Source organism: Eumetopias jubatus, unplaced genomic scaffold, assembly GCF_037043125.1.
Source record: "Eumetopias jubatus isolate StellerSeaLion01/CBP00866 unplaced genomic scaffold, mEumJub1_p1.0 scaffold_2, whole genome shotgun sequence".
NCBI classification, from domain to species: domain Eukaryota; kingdom Metazoa; phylum Chordata; class Mammalia; order Carnivora; family Otariidae; genus Eumetopias; species Eumetopias jubatus.
The window spans coordinates 157,889,477-157,909,044 of record NW_028274808.1 but is presented as its reverse complement, the minus strand read 5'-3'; the positions used below and the strand labels follow the sequence as shown (position 1 = coordinate 157,909,044).

Genomic DNA, 19,568 nt, shown 5'->3' with positions numbered 1-19,568 from the left:
ATTGGTCTATAAAATGATACATTAAAAAAATTATTGGGGCGGAGCAAGATGGCAGAGGAGTAGGAGACCTGGATTTCTTCTGGTCTCAGGAATTCAGCTGAATAGGGATCAAACCATTCTGAACACCTACGAACTCAACAGGAGATCGAAGAATAGAGTAGCAACAACTGTCTGAACAGAGAAGCGACCACTTACTGGAAGGTAGGACGTGCGGAGAAGTGAATCCGAGGCAATATTCGGGAGGATGGCAGGGGAGGGGGCCTCCGTCGGCCGCTTCTGGCAAGTGATAGAGCCACGGAGCACAAAATCGGGACTTTTAGAAGTCGGCTCCGCTGAGGGACGTCGCTCCAGTGGCTAAGCGGGGGATGGAACCCTCGCAAGACAGTGTGGTCTCAGGACCCTCGGGGTCAAGAAAGACCGGGGGTGCCTGAGTGCAGCAGAGCTCCCAGGTATCGGAGTGGGGAAGCCGGCTGCAGAGACGAGCCGAGGCGTGGGCTCTCAGCTCGGGGTGGCCATAAACTGTGATCCGCAGCCCAGTCAGGCCACCACTCCTCCAGCAGGGACCCAACAAGCGGCAGAGCTGGGGAGACTCCCCTTCCTCCACCGGGAGGAGCGGCGCGGGAGTGCACCGCAGGGATCTGCTGGGTTTGGAAACTCCACACGGGGTCGGGTGCCAGAGATAGAAACACTCGGTCACAGGCCGGGTGAGCACGGAGTGCGGCTGGAGACCAGGGAGATGGGAGTGACTGCTTTTCTCTGGGGGCACACTGAGGAGCGGGGCCCTGAGTTCTCGGCTCCTCCGGGCAGAGATTGGGAGGCCACCATTTTCACCCTGGTCCTCCAAAGCTGTACCGAGAGATTGCAGGGAACAAAAGCTCCCGAGAGCAAACCCGAGCAGATTGCTTAGCCCGGACCAACAAGGGCGGGGCAATTCCGCCTCTGGCAAAGACGTTTGGGAACCACGACAATAGGCCCCTCTCCCAGAAGATCAGCACGAACAGCCAGCAAGCCAAGACCAAGTTTACCGATCAAGGAGAACGGGAGAACTCCAGCGCTAGGGGAATACTGCACATAGAATTCATGGCTTTTTTTACCATGATTCATTAGTTTTTCAAAGTTAATTTTTTTAACTGTTTTTTTTTTAATTTTTCTTTTTCCCTTTTTCAAGCAACATCTTATCAATCCCTTTTTTAAAAAAAATTTATTTTTTAGTTTTGTTTTTTAGAGTCATATTTTATCCCTTCATAGTAGTTACCCTTATTTTTGGCATATATATATAAGTTCTCTCTTTAAATTTTTGAGATACAGTTTCTTCTAACAGATCAAAATATACCCTAAATCACTGGTGTATGGCTTTCTTCTAGTCTCCTGCCTGATCACATTCTCTCCCTTTTTTTTTTAAATCTTCTTTCTTTTTTCAAACAACTTCTTATCAATTCCTTTTATAAAATCTTTTATAATTTTCATCTTTACAGTCATCTTCCATCCCTTCATTGTATCAACCCTTATTTTGTACATATATAAGTCTTTCTTTCTTTAAAATTTTAGGAGGCACTTTCTTCTAACACCAAAATATGCCCAAAATCCAGTGTGTGGCACTGATCTATGCACTAGCCTGATCATATTTGATCATATTCTGTTTTGTTTTTTGTTCTGTTTTTGTTTGTTTTTATCTTTTTCTTTTTTTTTCTCCTCTTTCTTTTTTCTTTCTTTCCCTTTCTTTTCCCCTGGTTTCAGGTCTTTTCTGATTTGTATAGAGTATATTTGCTGGGGACGTTGTTAACCTGTTAGCATTTTGTTCTCTCATTCATCTATTCTCCTCTGGACAAAATGACAAGATGAAAAAAATCACCTCAGCAAAAAGAACAAGAGGTAGTACCGTCTGCCAGGGACCTACTCAATACGGATATTAGTACGATGTCGGACCTAGAGTTCAGAATCATGACTTTAAAGATACTAGCTGGGCTTGAAAAAAGCGTGGAAGTTATTAGAGAAACCATTTCTGGAGAAATAAAAGAACTAAAATCTAACCACGTCGAAATCAAAGAGACTATTAATGAGGTGCAATAAAAAATGGGGCACTAACTGCTAGGATAAATGAGGCAGAAGAGAGAATCAGCGATATAGAAGACCAAATGATGGAAAATAAAGAGGCTGAGAAAGAGAGAAACAACTAATGGATCACGAGGGCAGAATTCGAGAGATAAGCGATACGATAAGACGAAACAACATTAGAATAATTGGGATCCCAGAAGAAGAAGAAAGAGAGAGAGGGGCAGAAGGTATATTGGAGCAAATTATAGCAGAGAACTTCCCTAATGTGGGGAAGGAAACAGGCATCAAAATCCAGGAGGCACAGAGAACCCCTCTCAAAATCAATAAAAATAGGTCAACACCCCGACATCTAATAGTAAAACTTACGACTCTCAGAGACAAAGAGAAAATCCTGAAAGCAGCTTGGGAGAAGAGATATGTAACCTACAATGGTAGAAACATTAGATTGGCAGCAGACCTATCCAGAGAGACCTGGCAGGCCAGAAAGGACTGGCATGATATCTTCAGAGCACTAAACGAGAAAAATATGCAGCCAAGAGTACTATCTCCAGCTAGGCTGTCATTGAAAATAGAAGGAGAGATAAAAAGCTTCTAGGACAAACAAAAACTAAAGGAATTTGCAAACACGAAACCAGCCCGACAAGAAATATTGAAAGGGGTCCTCTAAGCAAAGAGAGAGCCTAAAAGCAGCATAGATCAGAAAGGAACACAGACAATATACAGTAACAGTCACCTTACAGGCAATACAATGGCACTAAATTCATATCTTTCAATAGTTACTCTGAATGTAAATGGGCTAAATGCCCCAATCAAAAGACACAGGCTATCAGATTGGATTAAAAAACAAGACCCATCAATATGCTGTCTGCAAGAGACTCATTTTAGACCCAAAGACACCCCCACATTGAAAGTGAGGGGGTGGAAAACCATTTACCATGCTAATGGACACCAAAAGAAAGCTGGGGTGGCAATCCTTATATCAGACAAATTAGATTTTAAAACAAAGACGGTAATAAGAGATGAAAAAGGACCTTATATCCTACTTAAAGGGTCTATCCAACAAGAAGATCTAACAATTGTAAATATCTATGCCCCTAACATGGGAGCAGCCAATTTTATAAGGAAATTAATAACAAAAGCAAAGAAACACATTGACAACAATAAATAATAGTGGGGGACTTTAACACCCCCCTGACTGAAATGGACAGATCATCAAAGCAAAAGATCAACAAGGAAATAAAGACTTTAAATGACACACTGGACCAAATGGACTTCACAGACATATTCAGAATATTCCATCCCAAAGCAACGGAATACAGATTCTTCTCTAGTGCCCATGGAACATTCTCCAGAATTGATCACATCCTAGGTCACAAATCAGGTCTCAACCAGTACCAAAAGATTGGGATTTCATATTTTCAGACCACAGTGCTTTGAAACTAGAACTCAATCACGAGAGGAAAGTCGGAAAGAACTCAAATACATGGAGGCTAAAGAGCATCCTACTAAAGAATGAATGGGTCAACCAGGAAATTAAAGAATTTAAAAAATTCATGGAAACCAATGAAGATGAAAACACAACTGTTCAAAATCTTTGGGATGCAGCAAAGGCAGTCCTAAGAGGAAAGTATATAGCAATACAAACCTTTCTCAAGAAACAAGAAAGGTCTCAAATACACAACCTAACCCTACACCTAAAGGAGCTAGAGAAAAAACAGCAAATAAAGCTTAAACCCAGCAGGAGAGAGAAATAATAAAGATCAGAGCAGAAATTAATGAAATAGAAACCAAAAGAACAGTAGAACAGATCAACGAAACTAGGAGCTGGTTCTTTGAAAGAATTAACAAGATTGATAAACCCCTGGCCAGACTTATCAAAAAGAAAAGAGAAATGACCCAAATCAACAAAATCATGAATGAAAGAGGAGAGATCACAACCAACACCAAGGAAATACAAACAATTATAAGAACATATTATGAGCAACTCTATGCCAGCAAATCAGATAACCTGGAAGAAATGGATGCATTCCTAGAAATGTATCAACTACCGAAATTGAACCAGGAAGAAATAGAAAACCTGAACAGACCTATAACCACTAAGGAAATTGAAGCAGTCATCAAAAATCTCCCAAGAAACAAAAGCCCGGGGCCAGATGGCTTCCCAGGGGAATTCTACCAAACATTTAAAGAAGAATTAATACCTATTCTCCTGAAACTGTTCCAAAAAATAGAAATGGAAGGAAAACTTTCAAACTCATTTTATGAGGCCACCATTACCTTGATCCCCAAACCAGACAAAGACCCCATCAAAAAGGAGAATTACAGACCAATATCCTTGATGAACATGGATGCAAAAATTCTCACCAAAATACTAGCCAATAGGATCCAACAGTACATTAAAAGGATTATTCACCATGACCAAGTGGGATTTATCCCTGGGCTGCAAGGCTGGTTCAACATCCGCAAATCAATCAATGTGATACAATACATTAACAAAAGAAAGAACAAGAATCATATGATCCTCTCAATAGATGCAGAAAAAGCATTTGACAAAGTACAGCATCCTTTCTTGATCAAAACTCTTCAGAGTATAGGGATAGACGGTACATACCTCAATATCATAAAAGCCATCTATGAAAAACCTACAGCGAATATCATTCTCAATGGGGAAAAGCTGAGAGCTTTTCCCCTAAGGTCAGGAACATGGCAGGGATGTCCACTCTCACCACTGCTATTCAACATAGTATTAGAAGTCCTAGCCACAGCAATCAGACAACAAAAAGAAATCAAAGGCATCCAAATCGGCAAAGAGGAAGTCAAACTCTCACTCTTTGCAGATGATATGATACTGTATGTGGAAAATCCAAAAGACTCCACCCCAAAACTGCTAGAACTCATACAGGAATTCAGTAAAGTAGCAGGATAGAAAATCAGTGCACAGAAATCAGTGACATTCCTATACACCAACAACAAGACAGAAGAGAGACAAATCAAGGAGTCGATCCCATTTACAATTGCACCCAAAACCATAAGATACCTAGGAATAAATTTAACCAAAGAGGCAAAGGATCTGTACTCAGAAAACTGTAAAATACTCATGAAAGAAATTGAAGAAGACACAAAGAAATGGAAAAACGTTCCATGCTCATGGATTGGAAGAACAAACATTGTGAAGATGTCAATGCTACCTAGAGCAATCTACACATTCAATGCAATCCCCATCAAAATACCATCCACTTTTTTCAAAGAAATGGAACAAATAATCCTAAAATTTGTATGGAACCAGAAGAGACCCCGAATAGCCAGAGGAATAATGAAAAAGAAAAGCAAAGCTGGTGGCATCACAATGCCGGACTTCCAGCTCTATTACAAAGCTGTCATCATCAAGACAGTATGGTACTGGCACAAAAACAGACACATAGATCAATGGAACAGAATAGAGAGCCCAGAAATGGACCCTCAACTCTATGGTCAACTAATCTTCGACAAAGCAGGAAAGAATGTCCAATGGCAAAAAGACAGTCTCTTCAACAAATGGTGTTGGGAAAATTGGACAGCCACATGCAGAAGAATGAAACTGGACCATTTCCTTACACCACACACAAAAATAGACTCCAAATGGTTGAAAGACCTAAACGTGAGACAGGAGTCCATCAAAATCCTAAAGGAGAACACAGGCAGCAACCTCTTCGACCTCAGCCGCAGCAACTTCTTCCTAGAAACATCGCCAAAGGCAAGGGAAGCAAGGGCAAAAATGAACTATTGGGATTTCATCAAGATAAAAAGCTTTTGCACAGCAAAAGAAACAGTCCACAAAACCAAAAGACAACTGACAGAATGGGAGAAAATATTTGCAAATGACATATCAGATAAAGGGCTAGTATCCAAAATCTATAAAGAACTTATCAAACTCAACACCTAAAGAACAAATAATCCAATCAGGAAATGGGCAGAAGACATGAACAGACATTTTTCCAAAGAAGACATCCAAATGGCCAACAGACACATGAAAAAGTGCTCAACATCGCTCGGCATCAGGGCAATCCAAATCAAAATCTCCATGAGATACCACCTCACACCAGTCAGAATGGCTAAAATGAACAAGTCAGGAAATGACAGATGTTGGTGGGGATGTGGAGAAAGGGGAACCCTCCTACACTGTTGGTGGGAATGCAAGCGGGTGCAGCCACTCTGGAAAACAGTATGGAGGTTCCTCAAACAGTTGAAAATAGAGCTACCATACGATCCAGCAATTGCACTACTGGGTATTTACCACAAAAATACAAATGTAGGGATCTGGAGGGGTACGTGCACCCCAATGTTTATAGCAGCAATGTCCACAATAGCCAAACAGTGGAAAGAGTCAAGATGTCCATTGACAGATGAATGGACAAAGAAGAAGTGGTATATATACACAATGGAATATAATGCAGCCATCAAAAGGAATGAGATCTTGCAACAGCAGGAGACAGAGGTGTGTGCAGAGGGCAGATAACCTGGCCGCAGCTTTTCCCTGTGCTTCACCATACACTCCAGACAGCTGTGCACCTGCTTCTCTGGGACAGAGTGGTGCTGGGTGCAGGTGTGGCACTGTGAGGCTCTTCTCTCGGGGAGGGGAGCAGGTCCATGCCTTGCTGGGTCCTTTAAGATTTGGAGTTTTGAATCCCAGCCACAGGCCAGAGATAAAACACAGAACTGTGGTGCTGGGCATGCCAGCAGCCCAGGCACAGACAGGTTGAGGGTAGGGATCTGACGGAAACCTGGGACACAGGAGGGGAGATTATTTACTTTTCTGTGAGGGCCTCCTGAACAGCCATGGCTTGAGTTCCCCTTACCTAGGGATGAGAGGACAGGGAGATGCCATCTTCCATAACACACAAAAGACAGAAACTTAGACAAAATGACAAGACAGAGGAATTCTCCCTCCAAAAAGACAAGAAGAAATCACAGCCAGGGATTTGCTCAAAACAGATATAAGAAATATACCTGAACAAGAATTTAGGAAGACAGCATAAGCATCCTAGCTGGGCTTGCAAGAAGCATAAAAGACACCAGAGAAACCCTGGCTGCAGAGATAAAAGACCTAAAAACTAGTAAGGCTGAAATAAAAAATGCTATAACTAAGTTGCAAAACCGACGAGATGTAATCCCAACACGGATGGTAAAAGCAGAGGATCCAATATGTGATATAGAAGATAAAATTATGGAAAATAATGAAGCTGAAAAGAAGGAAAGAAAACTCTCAGATCACGAATATAGACTTAGGGAATTCCGCGGTTCTACAAAGCGCAATAATACCCATATCCTAGAAGTCCCAGAAGAAGAAGAGTGGGAAAAAGGGGCAGAAGGTTTATTTGGACATATGTATTTGAACATAACTTCCCCAATCTGGGGAAGGAAACAGGCACTCAAGTCCAAGAGACACAGAGAACTCCCTCAAAATCAACAAAACAGGTCACCACCAAGATGTATAGTGAAACTTGCAAAATATAAAAAGAATGAAATGTTGCCATTTGCAATGATGTGGATGGAGCTGGAGATTATTGTGCTAAGCAAAATAAGTCAGAGAAAGACAAATACCATATGATTTCACTCATACGGGGAATTAAACAAAACAAATGCGCATGGAAAAAAGAGGCAAACCTTAAAGCGGACTCTTTAACTATAGAGAACAAACTAAGGGTTGCTGGAGGGGAAGTGGGTGGAGGATGGGTTAAATGGATGATGGGTATTAAGGAGGGCACTGGTTGTGATGAGCACTGGGTGTTGTATGTAGGTGATAAGTCACTGAATTCTACACCTGAAACTGATATTACACTGTATGTTAACTAACTAGAATTTAAATAAAACTGGAAACTGGAAAAAAGATTCTATTGTTCAGGTGAGTTTTAGGGAGAATGCTTTTCCTTTTTGTATATAAAAGCACTTACCTCGAGTAATTTTACTGACCTCTTGCCTTATTATTCCTTTATTAGACTCTCCAGGGGGGTGGGAATGACTTCTGTTTGATGGAGTTGGGAGAGAGAACTGGCCCCTCCTGGGTCCTATTTCTTTGGGACCTTCCTGTCTATGGTGAATGATCTTTGTCATAGGCTTTTTGTCACATAGCAAACAGCCCCTGCAGGCGGAGGCTTGCAGTTTGGGGGGACAAGTTCAATTCAGGGATATCAGGAATCCACACTACTCTCTTTGACACCATTTCATCAATAATAGAGAAAGTATTTTATACTATTTATCTGACTCCTGTACCTATTTTTCAGTTAGTTCCTAATTGTGGGCAAAAAAGCGTTGTTATTTATTGGGCCCTTCAAACTCCAAGCAAGTACATAAATAACTACAATATGAGCTACAGTAACATAGGTGGTGTATTAATCTGCAGAAGATAAGCAATGCTGCTGTAACAAATAAGATCCAAAACTCTCAATGACTTAATGCAATAGAAGTTTATTTCTCCCTCATGTCACAGTCCAGTGTGAGATGGCTGGCCTCTTCTGTCTTTTAGCCATGCCTTCCAGAGTCGCTACAACAGGGGAGGAGGGAAATGGAGGAGGCACACTAGCTCTTAAGCTCTTAGCTTGCCCTGGAATTAATACTCAACACTTCTACTGAACTTAGACATAACTGTTCACATGGCTCTAAACAAGGGAGGGGTGCCTGGGTGGCTCAGTCAGTTAAGCTTCTGACTCTTGATTTCAGCTCAGGTCATGATCCCAAGGTCATGAGACCGAGCCCCATGTAGGGCTCCACACTGGGTGTGGAGCCTGCTTAGATTCTCTCTCTCCCTCTCCCTCTGCTTCTCCCCCCTCCCTCTCTAAATAAGTAAATAAATAAAAATTAAAAATTAAACAACTGAAGGGAGGATTGGCAATGTGGAGGAACACATGGATACTTGGTGAGCACAAACTGTGTCTGCTTTAGGTAGGTTCAGAACAATCAGGGAAGGTTCAAAGGAGCAGAGTAGGGAAGAAAGGGGGTTGAGTAGTACTCAAAGCATATTTTGCCTATTTCATAGCTTTCTCAAAGCCAAATACTCTGTCTGAAATTTATCTATGCATTTCTTCAGAGTCCAGTGCCATCAGGCCATTTACAAATTAACTTAATACGAGAATTGAGAATTTTTCCCATGAAGTGTGCATTTTATCTGGGGTCTTCTGGAGATAATAAGCTCTTGGTTTTATTGCATGTTTATTGTCTTTGTTTCACTATGTTCTATATTATTCATGACTTTAGGAGTCAGAATTTTGGGTCCACAATATTTTTGAATACTGTGAGCTTTCAGTACTCTTCAAATCACATCAAGTAGGACTTTGGGTTTTTCCCCCCCAAGATGGGATTTGTTTGAGTAGGAGTTATCTAATATAACCATATTTAAATATGGCTAAGCATTCTCTCTGAATTAATCAGTTGGTATTTGTTAGTTTTTTTTCTAGGAAGAGAATCCAAGATCTTTCTAGGCCTAAAAAGCAATGGGGAACCCCAGATAGGTAAGGCAACATTACAGTCTTGTTTGTGAGGATTGTGTTACCTTACATTAAATAGGTAAGTATGATTCTTACTTGCCCACTGACCTTGCATCCCAGGTTTATCCACTCTGTGGTCAACTGAATCCACTGAACCAATATTGTCCCCTCAGTTAAGTCAACACATGAAAGGCTAACCCCAAGTCAGTAGTTCTCAAATTAATCTGTACATGGAATCACCTGGGGACCTATTAAAACACTGATACCTGGGCTCCATCCCCAGAAATCCTGATTTACTTGGTCTAGAGTCCAGCCTAGCCTTTGGGAGTGTTAGAAGCCCACAGATGATTCTAATAAGCAGATGGGTTTGAAAACCACTTTGAAACTCTTGTGTCCATCCTTTGGGTTCAACTTTGCTCCTTCTAATGTACTGTCTGTAAGCCTCTGCCTAGAGCAAACCTGTTCTCCGGATCTCCAGCCAATAAGGACCCACTGACCTCCCATCCTTCACCACATTTTTTCTTCTTTGGCTCCTGAGTAAAGCCTTAATTTTTTCCCTTTTTTCTGATATCCTATTGCTTTAAAAAAATAATACACTTTATTTTTAAAGCAGTTTTAGGTTTACAGAAAAATTGGCCAGAAGTACAGAGAGAGTTTCTGTATTACTACCACTCCTCTTGTTTCTCCCATTATTAACATCTTGTGTTTGTGTGGTACATTTATTACAATTGATGAAGAAGTATTGACCCATTATTCACTAAAGTCTGTAGTTTACATTAGGGTTCACTTTTTGTGTTGTACACTTCTGTACATTTTGACAGATGCATGTCATGTATTCACCATTACAATATTTTTTTAAAGATTTTATTTATTTATTACAGAGAGAGAGCATGGGGGCGGGGCGCTCAGAGGGAGAAGCAGACTCCCTGATGAGCAGAGAGCCCAATGCGGGACTCGATCCCAGGACCCTGGGATCATGACCTGAGCCGAAGGTGGATGCTTCACCAACTGAACCACCCAGGCGCCCTCACCATTACAGTATTATGTAAAATAGTTTCCTTGCCCTAAAAATTACCCATGCTCTACCTATTCATCTTTTTCCCTCTGTGCTCCCTTCTCCAAAACCCTGGCAACCACCGATCTTTTTACTATATCTATAGTTTTGCCTTTTCGAGAATGTCATATAGTTAAAATGATACAGTATATAACCTTTTTATATTGGTTTCTTTCACTTAGTAATATACATTTAAGGTTCCTCCATGTCTTTTCATTGCTTGGTAGTTCATTTCTTTTTAGCACTGACGAATATTCCATTGTCTGGTTGTAGCATAGTTTGCTTATCCAGTCATCTGTTGAAAGATACATTGTTTGCTTCCAATTTTTGGCAATTATGAATAAAGATGCTATAAACATTGATGTGCAGGTTTTCATGTAGATAAAAGTTTTCAATTCATTTGGGTAAACACCTAGGAATGCAATTTCTGGATTGTATGGTAAGAATATGTTTAGCTTTGTAAGAAATTGCTAAACATCTTCTAAAGTGTCTAGCAATCCCACCATCAATGGATAAAATAGTTGCTGTTGTTCTACATCCCCACCAGCATTTGGTGTTTTGTATTTTAGCCATTCTAAAGGTGTATAGTGGTGTCTCTCTCATTGTTTTAATTTGTAATTCTCTAATGACCTGATGCTGAGCATATTTCATATGCTGATTTACCATCTGCATATTTTCTTTGGTGAAGTGTGTGTTCAACACTTTTGTTCACTTTTTAATTGGGTGTTTGTTTTCTTATTGTTGAAATGCAAGTGTTCTTTGTATATTTTGAATACCAATCTTTTATCAGATGCTATAGACTGAATGTTTATGTTCCCCTAAAATTTATAAATTGAAAACCTAATCCCCAGTGTGATGGTATTAGGAGGTAAGGTCTTTGGGAGGTATTAAATCATGAGGATGGAGCACCCGTGAATGGGATTAATGTCCTTATGAAAGAGACCTCAGAGAACTCCCTTGCTCCTTCAGCAATGTGGGAACACAGAAGAAGATGCCTGACTATGAACCAGAGAGCAGGTCCTCACCAGGCACTGAATCTGCTGATGCTTTGATCTTGGACTTCCAAACTCCTAGAATTGTGAGAAATAGATTTCTGTTGTTTATAAGCTCCCCCATCTATGGTATTGGTATTGTAACCTGAATTCCAGGTTACAGTGTTGTAAGATTGTCAAACATCAGATATATGTCTTGCAAGTATTTTCTCCTAGTTGGTGGCTTATCTTTTCATTCTCTTAGCAGTGTCTTTTGCAGAGCAAAAGTTTTTAATCTGAATGAGGTTCAACTTATCAATTTTTCTCTTTCATGGATCATGCTTTGGTCATATTTAAAAATGAATTGCTAAATCTAAGGTCACCTAGATTTTCTCTTACATTACTTTCTAGAAGTTTTATAGTTTTGTGTTTTACATTTAGGTCTATGATACATTTTAAGTTAATTTTTGTGAAAGGTGTCTCTAGATTTACTTTTTTGCATGTGGGTGTCCAGTTTTCTAACACCATTTTTTGAAAAGACTATCCTTTCTCTGTTGGGTAACTTTCAATCCTTTGTCAAAGATCAGCTGATTATATTTGTGTGGATCCATTTCTAGGATCTATATTTTCCCGTTGATCTATTTGTCTATTCTTTCACTAATACTACTGTCTGATTACTGTAGTGTTACAGTAAGTCTTGAAGTCAGCTAGTGGCAGTCCTCTGATTTTGTTCTTCTTTTTCAATTTTGTGTTGTCTATTCTGGATTTTTTGCCTCTCCACACAAATTTTAGAATCAGTTTGTGAATGAATATCCATAAAGTAACTTGTTGGGATTTTGATTGAGATTGCACTGGATCTGTAGATCAAGTTGGAAAGAACTGACGTCATAACAATTATTGGCTCTTTGTATCTATGAACATGGACTGTCTCTCCATTTATTTAGTTCCACCTTGATTTCTTTCACCAGAGTTTTGTAGTTTTTTTAATAGAGATCTTATACTTATGTGGTTAGATTTACACCTATGTATTTACATTTTTTTGGTGCTAATGTAAATAGTGTTCTGTTTTTAATTTCAAATTCCCATTATTCATTGCTGGTGTATAAGAAATCAGTAGAATTTGAATATTAACGTTATATCCTGCAACTTTGCTATAACCTAAAAATTTAATTTTTAAAAGGCTTGTTTTTAAACATAAAGAATATAATATGCTTTAAATTCTCTCTTTTTCATGGATGGGTACATACACATATACATTGATGAGAGGTATGCATTGATAAGAGATGTGTTAATGAATATTGCTAGAACTGTCAGTAATCTTAGAACACTCCTCTCCAACCTACTCCTATTTGAAACCATTAGAAAGTTTGAAGGAGTGATTTGATTAGGCAATTGAGCTCAAAAAAGTTAAGTAACCCAGCCTGCATGTACCAAAACTGGGATTTGAATCTATGTTCATTGCACACAAAGCCCATTTACCTACATTATATCACAATGGCTGTTTTAGAAAGGCATGGTCCCTTTGAAAGCATGGAGCATTACAGTCAGGAAGATTGATTTGGGGCTATTACGATAATGCAGGAGAGAAATAATGAAGGTTTGTCCTAAGAGAGTGGCTTTAAGGGTTACAAGAATGGTTAGAGTCAAGAGAGAGATGGATAGGACTTGGTGACAAATGAAGAACCTGAAGGAGAGGAGGAATCAAATATGATTTCTAGGTTTCTGTTTTTAGAAATAAAGTGGAAAACATTATTGTAACTGCAAAAGGAAATATAAGAGGGGGACAGTTTTGGGAGGAAGGTACATTTTGTCATGTGGGATGCTTTTGAGACATCCAGTAAGCATTTGGAAATAAATATTTAACACTCAGAGAATGCTTGAGAATTCTTGGAGATACTATTTTGGAAACATCAGTATTTAGTGATACTTTTTTTTTTTTTAAGATTTGTTGTTCATTTATTTTAAAGAGAAAAAGAGCCTGGGAGGGAGGGGCTGAGGGAGAGGGAGAGAGAGAGTCCCAAGCAGATTCCCCACCGAGTGTGGAGCCCAGCACAGGGCTCTATCCCATGACCATGAGATCATGACCTAAGCCAAAGTCAAGAATCAGACACTTAACCCACTGAGCCACCCAGGCACACTTTTGATTTTTTAAAAATTTTTAAGAAATAGGAAGAGGGAACCTTGGGGCACATGCCATTGTTTAAGTTGCAAAAGAGATACTTCCTAAGGAAATTGAGAAGGAGTAGGCAAGAGAGAATTAGAAGAAGACAGATGTTAGCCGAACCTATTGTGGTAATCATTTCACAAAATATGTAAATCAAACCATCATGCTGTGTGCCTTAATCTTATACAGTAATGTATGCCAATTATTTCTCAATAAAACTGGAAAAGAGGTGGGGGAAGGAAGGAGGGAGAGGGGGGAGAGAAAGAGAGAGAGTGTGAGAGGGAGAGAGAACCAGGAAAGAGAGGGCCTCAAAAACCAAGGAAGAAAATTATTAAAAGAAAAATGGTGGGGTGCCTGGGTGGTGTAGTTGGTTGAGTGTCTGACTCTCGGTTTTGGCTCAGGTCATGATCTGGTGGTTGTGGGATTGAGCCCTGGGTAGGGCTCTGTACTTAGTGTGGAGTCTGCTTCAGATTCATTCTCCCTCTCCCATACCTCTGCCCCTCCCTGCTCACACACGTGTGCGTGCTGTCCCTAAAATGAATAAATAAAATCTTAAAAAAAGAAAAGAAAAATGGAACTATGAGGATACATTCAAATAACCTGTGGTTGGCCAGACTGACAAGGAAAGATTAAAGACTGTCTCATAAATCTTCAAGTACATAGAGCAGTTTATAGAGATGAAAGCTAAATAAATACTTGTTATAATAGGAGAGGGTGTAAGAATTTCAGAACAATAACACTCTGGAGATAGACTAATGAAAGCTGTTTTGTGTTTTCTGACTCTGGAAATATGTAAGACTAGAGATTTAGCTGTTCAGAAAAGGATGACTGAACACAGAACTCTCAAGAACCCTTCGAGGTCCCTTATTCTAGAATTCAAGGGGTGTGATTGTGTCAGATATTGTTATATCTCATGGATCCATCGAACAGGTACAATATGGATAAGAACCCTATGCTCTGAGGTCGGGTCCTCATTATGGACTGTAAAAGATTAAACATTTATTTCCCTGATATTGTTAGCTAGATAACTGCTAAACATAGGTGATTTTTAAATGCTGTCAGAGTAGAGTGAAGAGTCATCTGCATAATATGTTACTTTGACATGTCGGTTAGTCTCCCCACTTTCTGATGAACATTACATCCACATTTTTCTCAACTGTGTAGTCTCTGCTCTTTTTCATCCCACTTATCCTTTCCTTCTAGCTTATTTTGGGCTGGCTCTCCTGCCTTTTACATAATTCTCAATACTTTTCCTTCATACTATGTGTTTTCTAGTTTTTATGGCCAAAATTTTCTTTTTTAAAAAAAATATTTATCTGAGAGAGAGAGAGAGCATGAAAGAGAAAGAGATCATGAGCAGGGGGAGGGGTAGAGGGAGAAGCAGACTCCCCACTGATCAAGGAGCCTGATGTGGAACTCCATCCCAGGACCCTGGGATCATGACCTGAACCGAAGGCAGATGCTTAACCGACTGAGCCACCCAGGCGCCCTATGGACAAAATTTTCAAGCAGATAATGATCTCATAAAGGTTCAGTCCCTAGAAATCATCATCAGGACCATATATTATGTACTGATATAATTGCCGTGTCTGAAGTACCTTTTGCTTTGAATTTGAAGCAATGAATGCAAAACAAATATACACAGTTGAACATTGAACAACACAGGGTTGAACTGTACAGGTCCACTTATACCCAGATTTTTTTTTCAATAAATACAGTACAGTACTTAAAAGTATTTTCTCTTCCTTATGATTTTCTTTATAACATTTTTTTGCTCTAGGTTATTTTATTATAAGAATACAGCATAGAATACATAAACAAAATATGTGTTCATTGGCTGTTTATGTTTCAGTAAGGCTTCTCGTCAACAGTAGGTTATTAGTAGTTAAGTTTGGGGGGGGTCAGAAGTTATATGCAAATTTTCAACTGTATGGGGTCAGTGCCCCTAACCCCTCGTTGGTTCAACGGTCAACTGTATATATGTCACCTCTGCTTCCTAATCCCTGATTCCCTTAGCCTGTCTCCATCAGAGCTTTGATATTTATCCCTAAGATGCTCTTCACTTTTTATATTACCACTGATATTTTCCTGGCCAAGTACCATTGTCTTTTGTTTTGTTTTAGTTTCCATTCTTGATGTCTAAGTTATATTTGATGGTTTCTGATATATTCGATGCATCTTGTCTTGAAATCTTCCTCTCCCATTCCATGATGCTTTTACCTCTATCCACCAGTCTTCTCTTTTGGAAAGAGTTACTCTCTTCCCCAATGTCACTCCCACTCTGGCCCTCGTCACCTGAGGCCCTGACTTCTGCTGTAGCCTCTTCTCCCTGTGGTCATTCTCTCCTCTCTACCCTGTTTTACATCACCCTCAGGTGAGTCCCCAGTTTTCACCATTCTTTCATTCATCAGACTGTGATGGAACACCTGTCATGTACAGCACTAAACTATCCTAGGGGGAAATCTCCAAAAGGTTAAGTCTTGCTCCTTCCCTTTGGATGAACTTATAGGCTGGAGTGGCAGGTCCTCTTTGTCAAAATTGTGGAGGACCTTGTAAGCCACAGTAAGGAGTTGGGAGTCCATTGTAAAGCCCAGGGGGTGGCTTGATCAGATTGGGGATTAGAAAGATCACTCTGGCAGTGATGGGGATGATGGGATCTGGACAAGGAAAGTAGCAACAGGGATAAGGAGAAATGGACAGATTTAAGCCATATTTAGGAAACGGAATCAGCAGAATGTAGGGGATGGGAATATTAATTCATTCATTAATATTTCTAATGGTGACACTGGTGATGCTTGCAAAGTAGAGAAATAAACATTGTATACAAAAATATAGATAAGGTTAAAAAAAAAACCTGGGCCTTTTAAATAGTTAAGCTCAATTAAGTGGCAATTTCAATTAAATGCAAAGTTAGGTTACCAAGGTACCTTCTTTTGACTCCTTCTGCCTTCCCTACCCATTGTAGCAATGTTACTTATTTACCAACGTGCCTCTGACCAAACATGCCTTGACTTGATTATTCCCATTTCTCACGGTTACCCCAACATGGAATGTGCCTCGTTGCTGGCAGTCTGTGCCTTTCACTTTCTTCCATGAAGCCTTTTCAGGTGAATCCCTTACTGATTCTCCTTTTCTCTTCGCCCTCTGCTCAGGAATCATGCCTATTGTACAGACTAAGGTACACTGATGTCAGAAAACACTTAGCCCACTGCCTGGCCCACAGTATTTCACAAATGGGAGCTACTAATATTACCCTGATATTGTTTTATTTTCTGACCCCCTGGTACAGGGCCTCACGCACGGTAGGAACTCCGTGTTGGGTAGATGGCATGCCCGTTTTATGTTGATCTGATTATAGATTACAGTGTTAATTATACAATGGCAGAAACAGAACTCTTTCAGAAAATAGGTTCATGTTTGGTCACCGTGTTTTAGGACAGTAGGTGAAACAATCTTCTTTTATTTTTATTTTAACTGCATAAGTAGTTGATCTGTTTCTGATGACTGGAAATTGTTAAATTCTGTAATAGAAGATAGTTCTGGAAGTGAAGTAAAATCAGTGTGGAACCCATCGAGAGCCATTTCTAAGATGTCCATTAGTAGTGAATTCCTTACCATTTGATTTTTCTGCTTTTTAACAGAAAACTGTTTTGGGGGAATCAAGATCCTATTTGCCCTATTGCCCAGATTGCTTTGAAAGCTCAGCTGACCAAAAGACTGGAGGACCTTGCCCATCCCAAAGAAGTCTCCCACCGATATGTACCTAACAGGTTAGTGTTTGTGTGTTACCAGGTTACTTTATCAGGAGCCCCTAGGGTAAATGAACACAGAACCCAGCCCTTTTATCTGAAAGCCATAAATTGTCCAATCTGTAGTAAAAAAATTGTTGAGGATTAAAGATTCTATATATTTCCTAATCTGATGCTGCAGTAAAACTTTTCCAGCGCAAGACTAATATTTAGCTATTGCTAACTTGTATTATATCTTATAATGTTTTGGCTTACTAGGATTTTGAGGGGTTTTTTTTAAGATTTTATTTATTTATTAGAGAGAGAGAGAGCAAGTAGGGGGGAGGGGTAGAGGGAGAGGGAAAGAGAGAATCTCAGGTAGACTCATGCTGAGCGCAGGGCCCCACGTGGGGCTCGATCCCATGACTGGAGCCAAAATCAAGAGTTGGCCCCTCAAGCCCCAGTCACTCAGGTGCCCCTTGAGTTTTTAATAAAGTGGCAGTATCATGCTGGGATATGTACCATCTATAACATTGTTGTGCATGAACTATTTATGCATGCAACTTCTCATGGATTTTATATGCCAACACGGGCTTAATTACCATGAGTTAATTATTACATGTAGCAGTAAGAATATCATTAAGACTTTTGATACCCATTGCCAATTTGCTTTTAGTGCATGTTTGTTGAATGACTAGACTTTCTGCTGGTTGGTTCTTTGAGGAAAGACTGTGGAGGGGGGAGGGGATGAGCACAAGTAGTGAGGGAGATTAAAGTAACAGGAAAAAGGTGAAGATACCATTATTTATCTGAAGTTTGGTTTCCAACATAATTGAGGTAGACATTTCTCTAACTCTTTTCAATATACGACTTTAGTCAAAAGTCAGCAAACTTTTTCAGGACGTGGGTAGAGAGTAAAGTTGACTACAAAGTCTCCGTTGCAACTACCCAACTCCACTATTGTAGCAGGAAGCAGCCACAGACGTTATGAAAACTGAGCATGCCTGTGTTCCAATAAAAAAACTTTTTGCATCTGTGCTTATGAGGTGTATTAGTCTGGATTTTTCTTATAGTGTCTTTGTGGTAATGTCTTTGTTTCTTGTAATGTCTTTTACTTGTTTTTGGTAATTCTGTCCTCACAGAATCAATTGGAAAATATATAGAATTGGCATTTCTTGTTTATGTATTTTATAGAATCCCCAATGAAGTCATCTGGGTCTGGAGTTTTTTGGTGGGAAGATTTTTTAAAAATTTTTTATTTAAATTCAATTTTATGTATATGTTTATACTGTATTGCTAGTTTCAGAGGTAGAACTTAGTGATTCATCAGTTACATATAACACCCAGTGCTCATTACCTCATGTGCCCTCCTTAATGCCCATCACCCAGTTATTCCATCTCCCCTCCAGCAACCCTCAGTTTGTTTCCTAGAGTTAAGAGTTTCTTACAGTTTGCCTCCCTCTCTGTTTTCCTCTTATTGTATTTTTCCTTCCCTTCCCCTATGTTCTTTGTTTAGTTTCTTAAATTCCACATATGGGTGAAATGATATGGTATTTGCCTTTCTGTGACTGACTTATTTCACTTAGCATAATACCCTCGAGTTCAGGTTTTTAACTATAAATTCAATTTATTTAATAGATATAGGGCTGTTATGAATTTGTCAAAATAACGCTTGTTAAGGGGAGCATGGGGTCACAGTTCAACAATAGACCATAACAGAAATTGAAATAGAGAAGTTTATTACTCACAGATCCTAGAAGTACCTGGCATGCCTTGAGGAGTCACACGTGGAGGTTAAAGCATGGTGCAGAGAGAGGCAGGATCTGGGGCACATGCCTTATTCGGGTCTGCAGGTGAAGTGCCTTGGGGTTCCTAGACCAAGGCCAGATTGGTCAATTCAAATAAAAGAGCAGGGTTTTCGTAAGCTTCTTGGGGACTTATATCTAAAGGATGCATAAAGAAAGGAAGGCATTGGGAGTCAGGAGACTGTTGGTCACAGGGCTATTGGCAAAGTCATATCAGGAATGTACATTTACTTATGACTTGGTGGACTGGTATCTAGGGCATGTGCTTATGAGATGGGGGCTAAGGTCAGTTTAAGGTCCCTGGAGGCTGCTTGGTCAAACAAAATGGGTG

General features: G+C 39.8%; 1 protein-coding gene across 1 annotated transcript in view; it reads left to right on the top strand.

Annotated features, from left to right (window-relative positions):
- The window catches only part of SPMAP2L (sperm microtubule associated protein 2 like), a 53,173-nt gene that overhangs the window by 15,165 nt on the left and 18,440 nt on the right, over positions 1-19,568 (top strand). The window contains exons 3-4 of the mRNA XM_028100564.1: positions 9,474-9,539; positions 17,346-17,474. Coding sequence (XP_027956365.1) covers positions 9,474-9,539; positions 17,346-17,474 — 195 coding nt within the window. The remainder of the gene's footprint in view (positions 1-9,473; positions 9,540-17,345; positions 17,475-19,568) is intronic.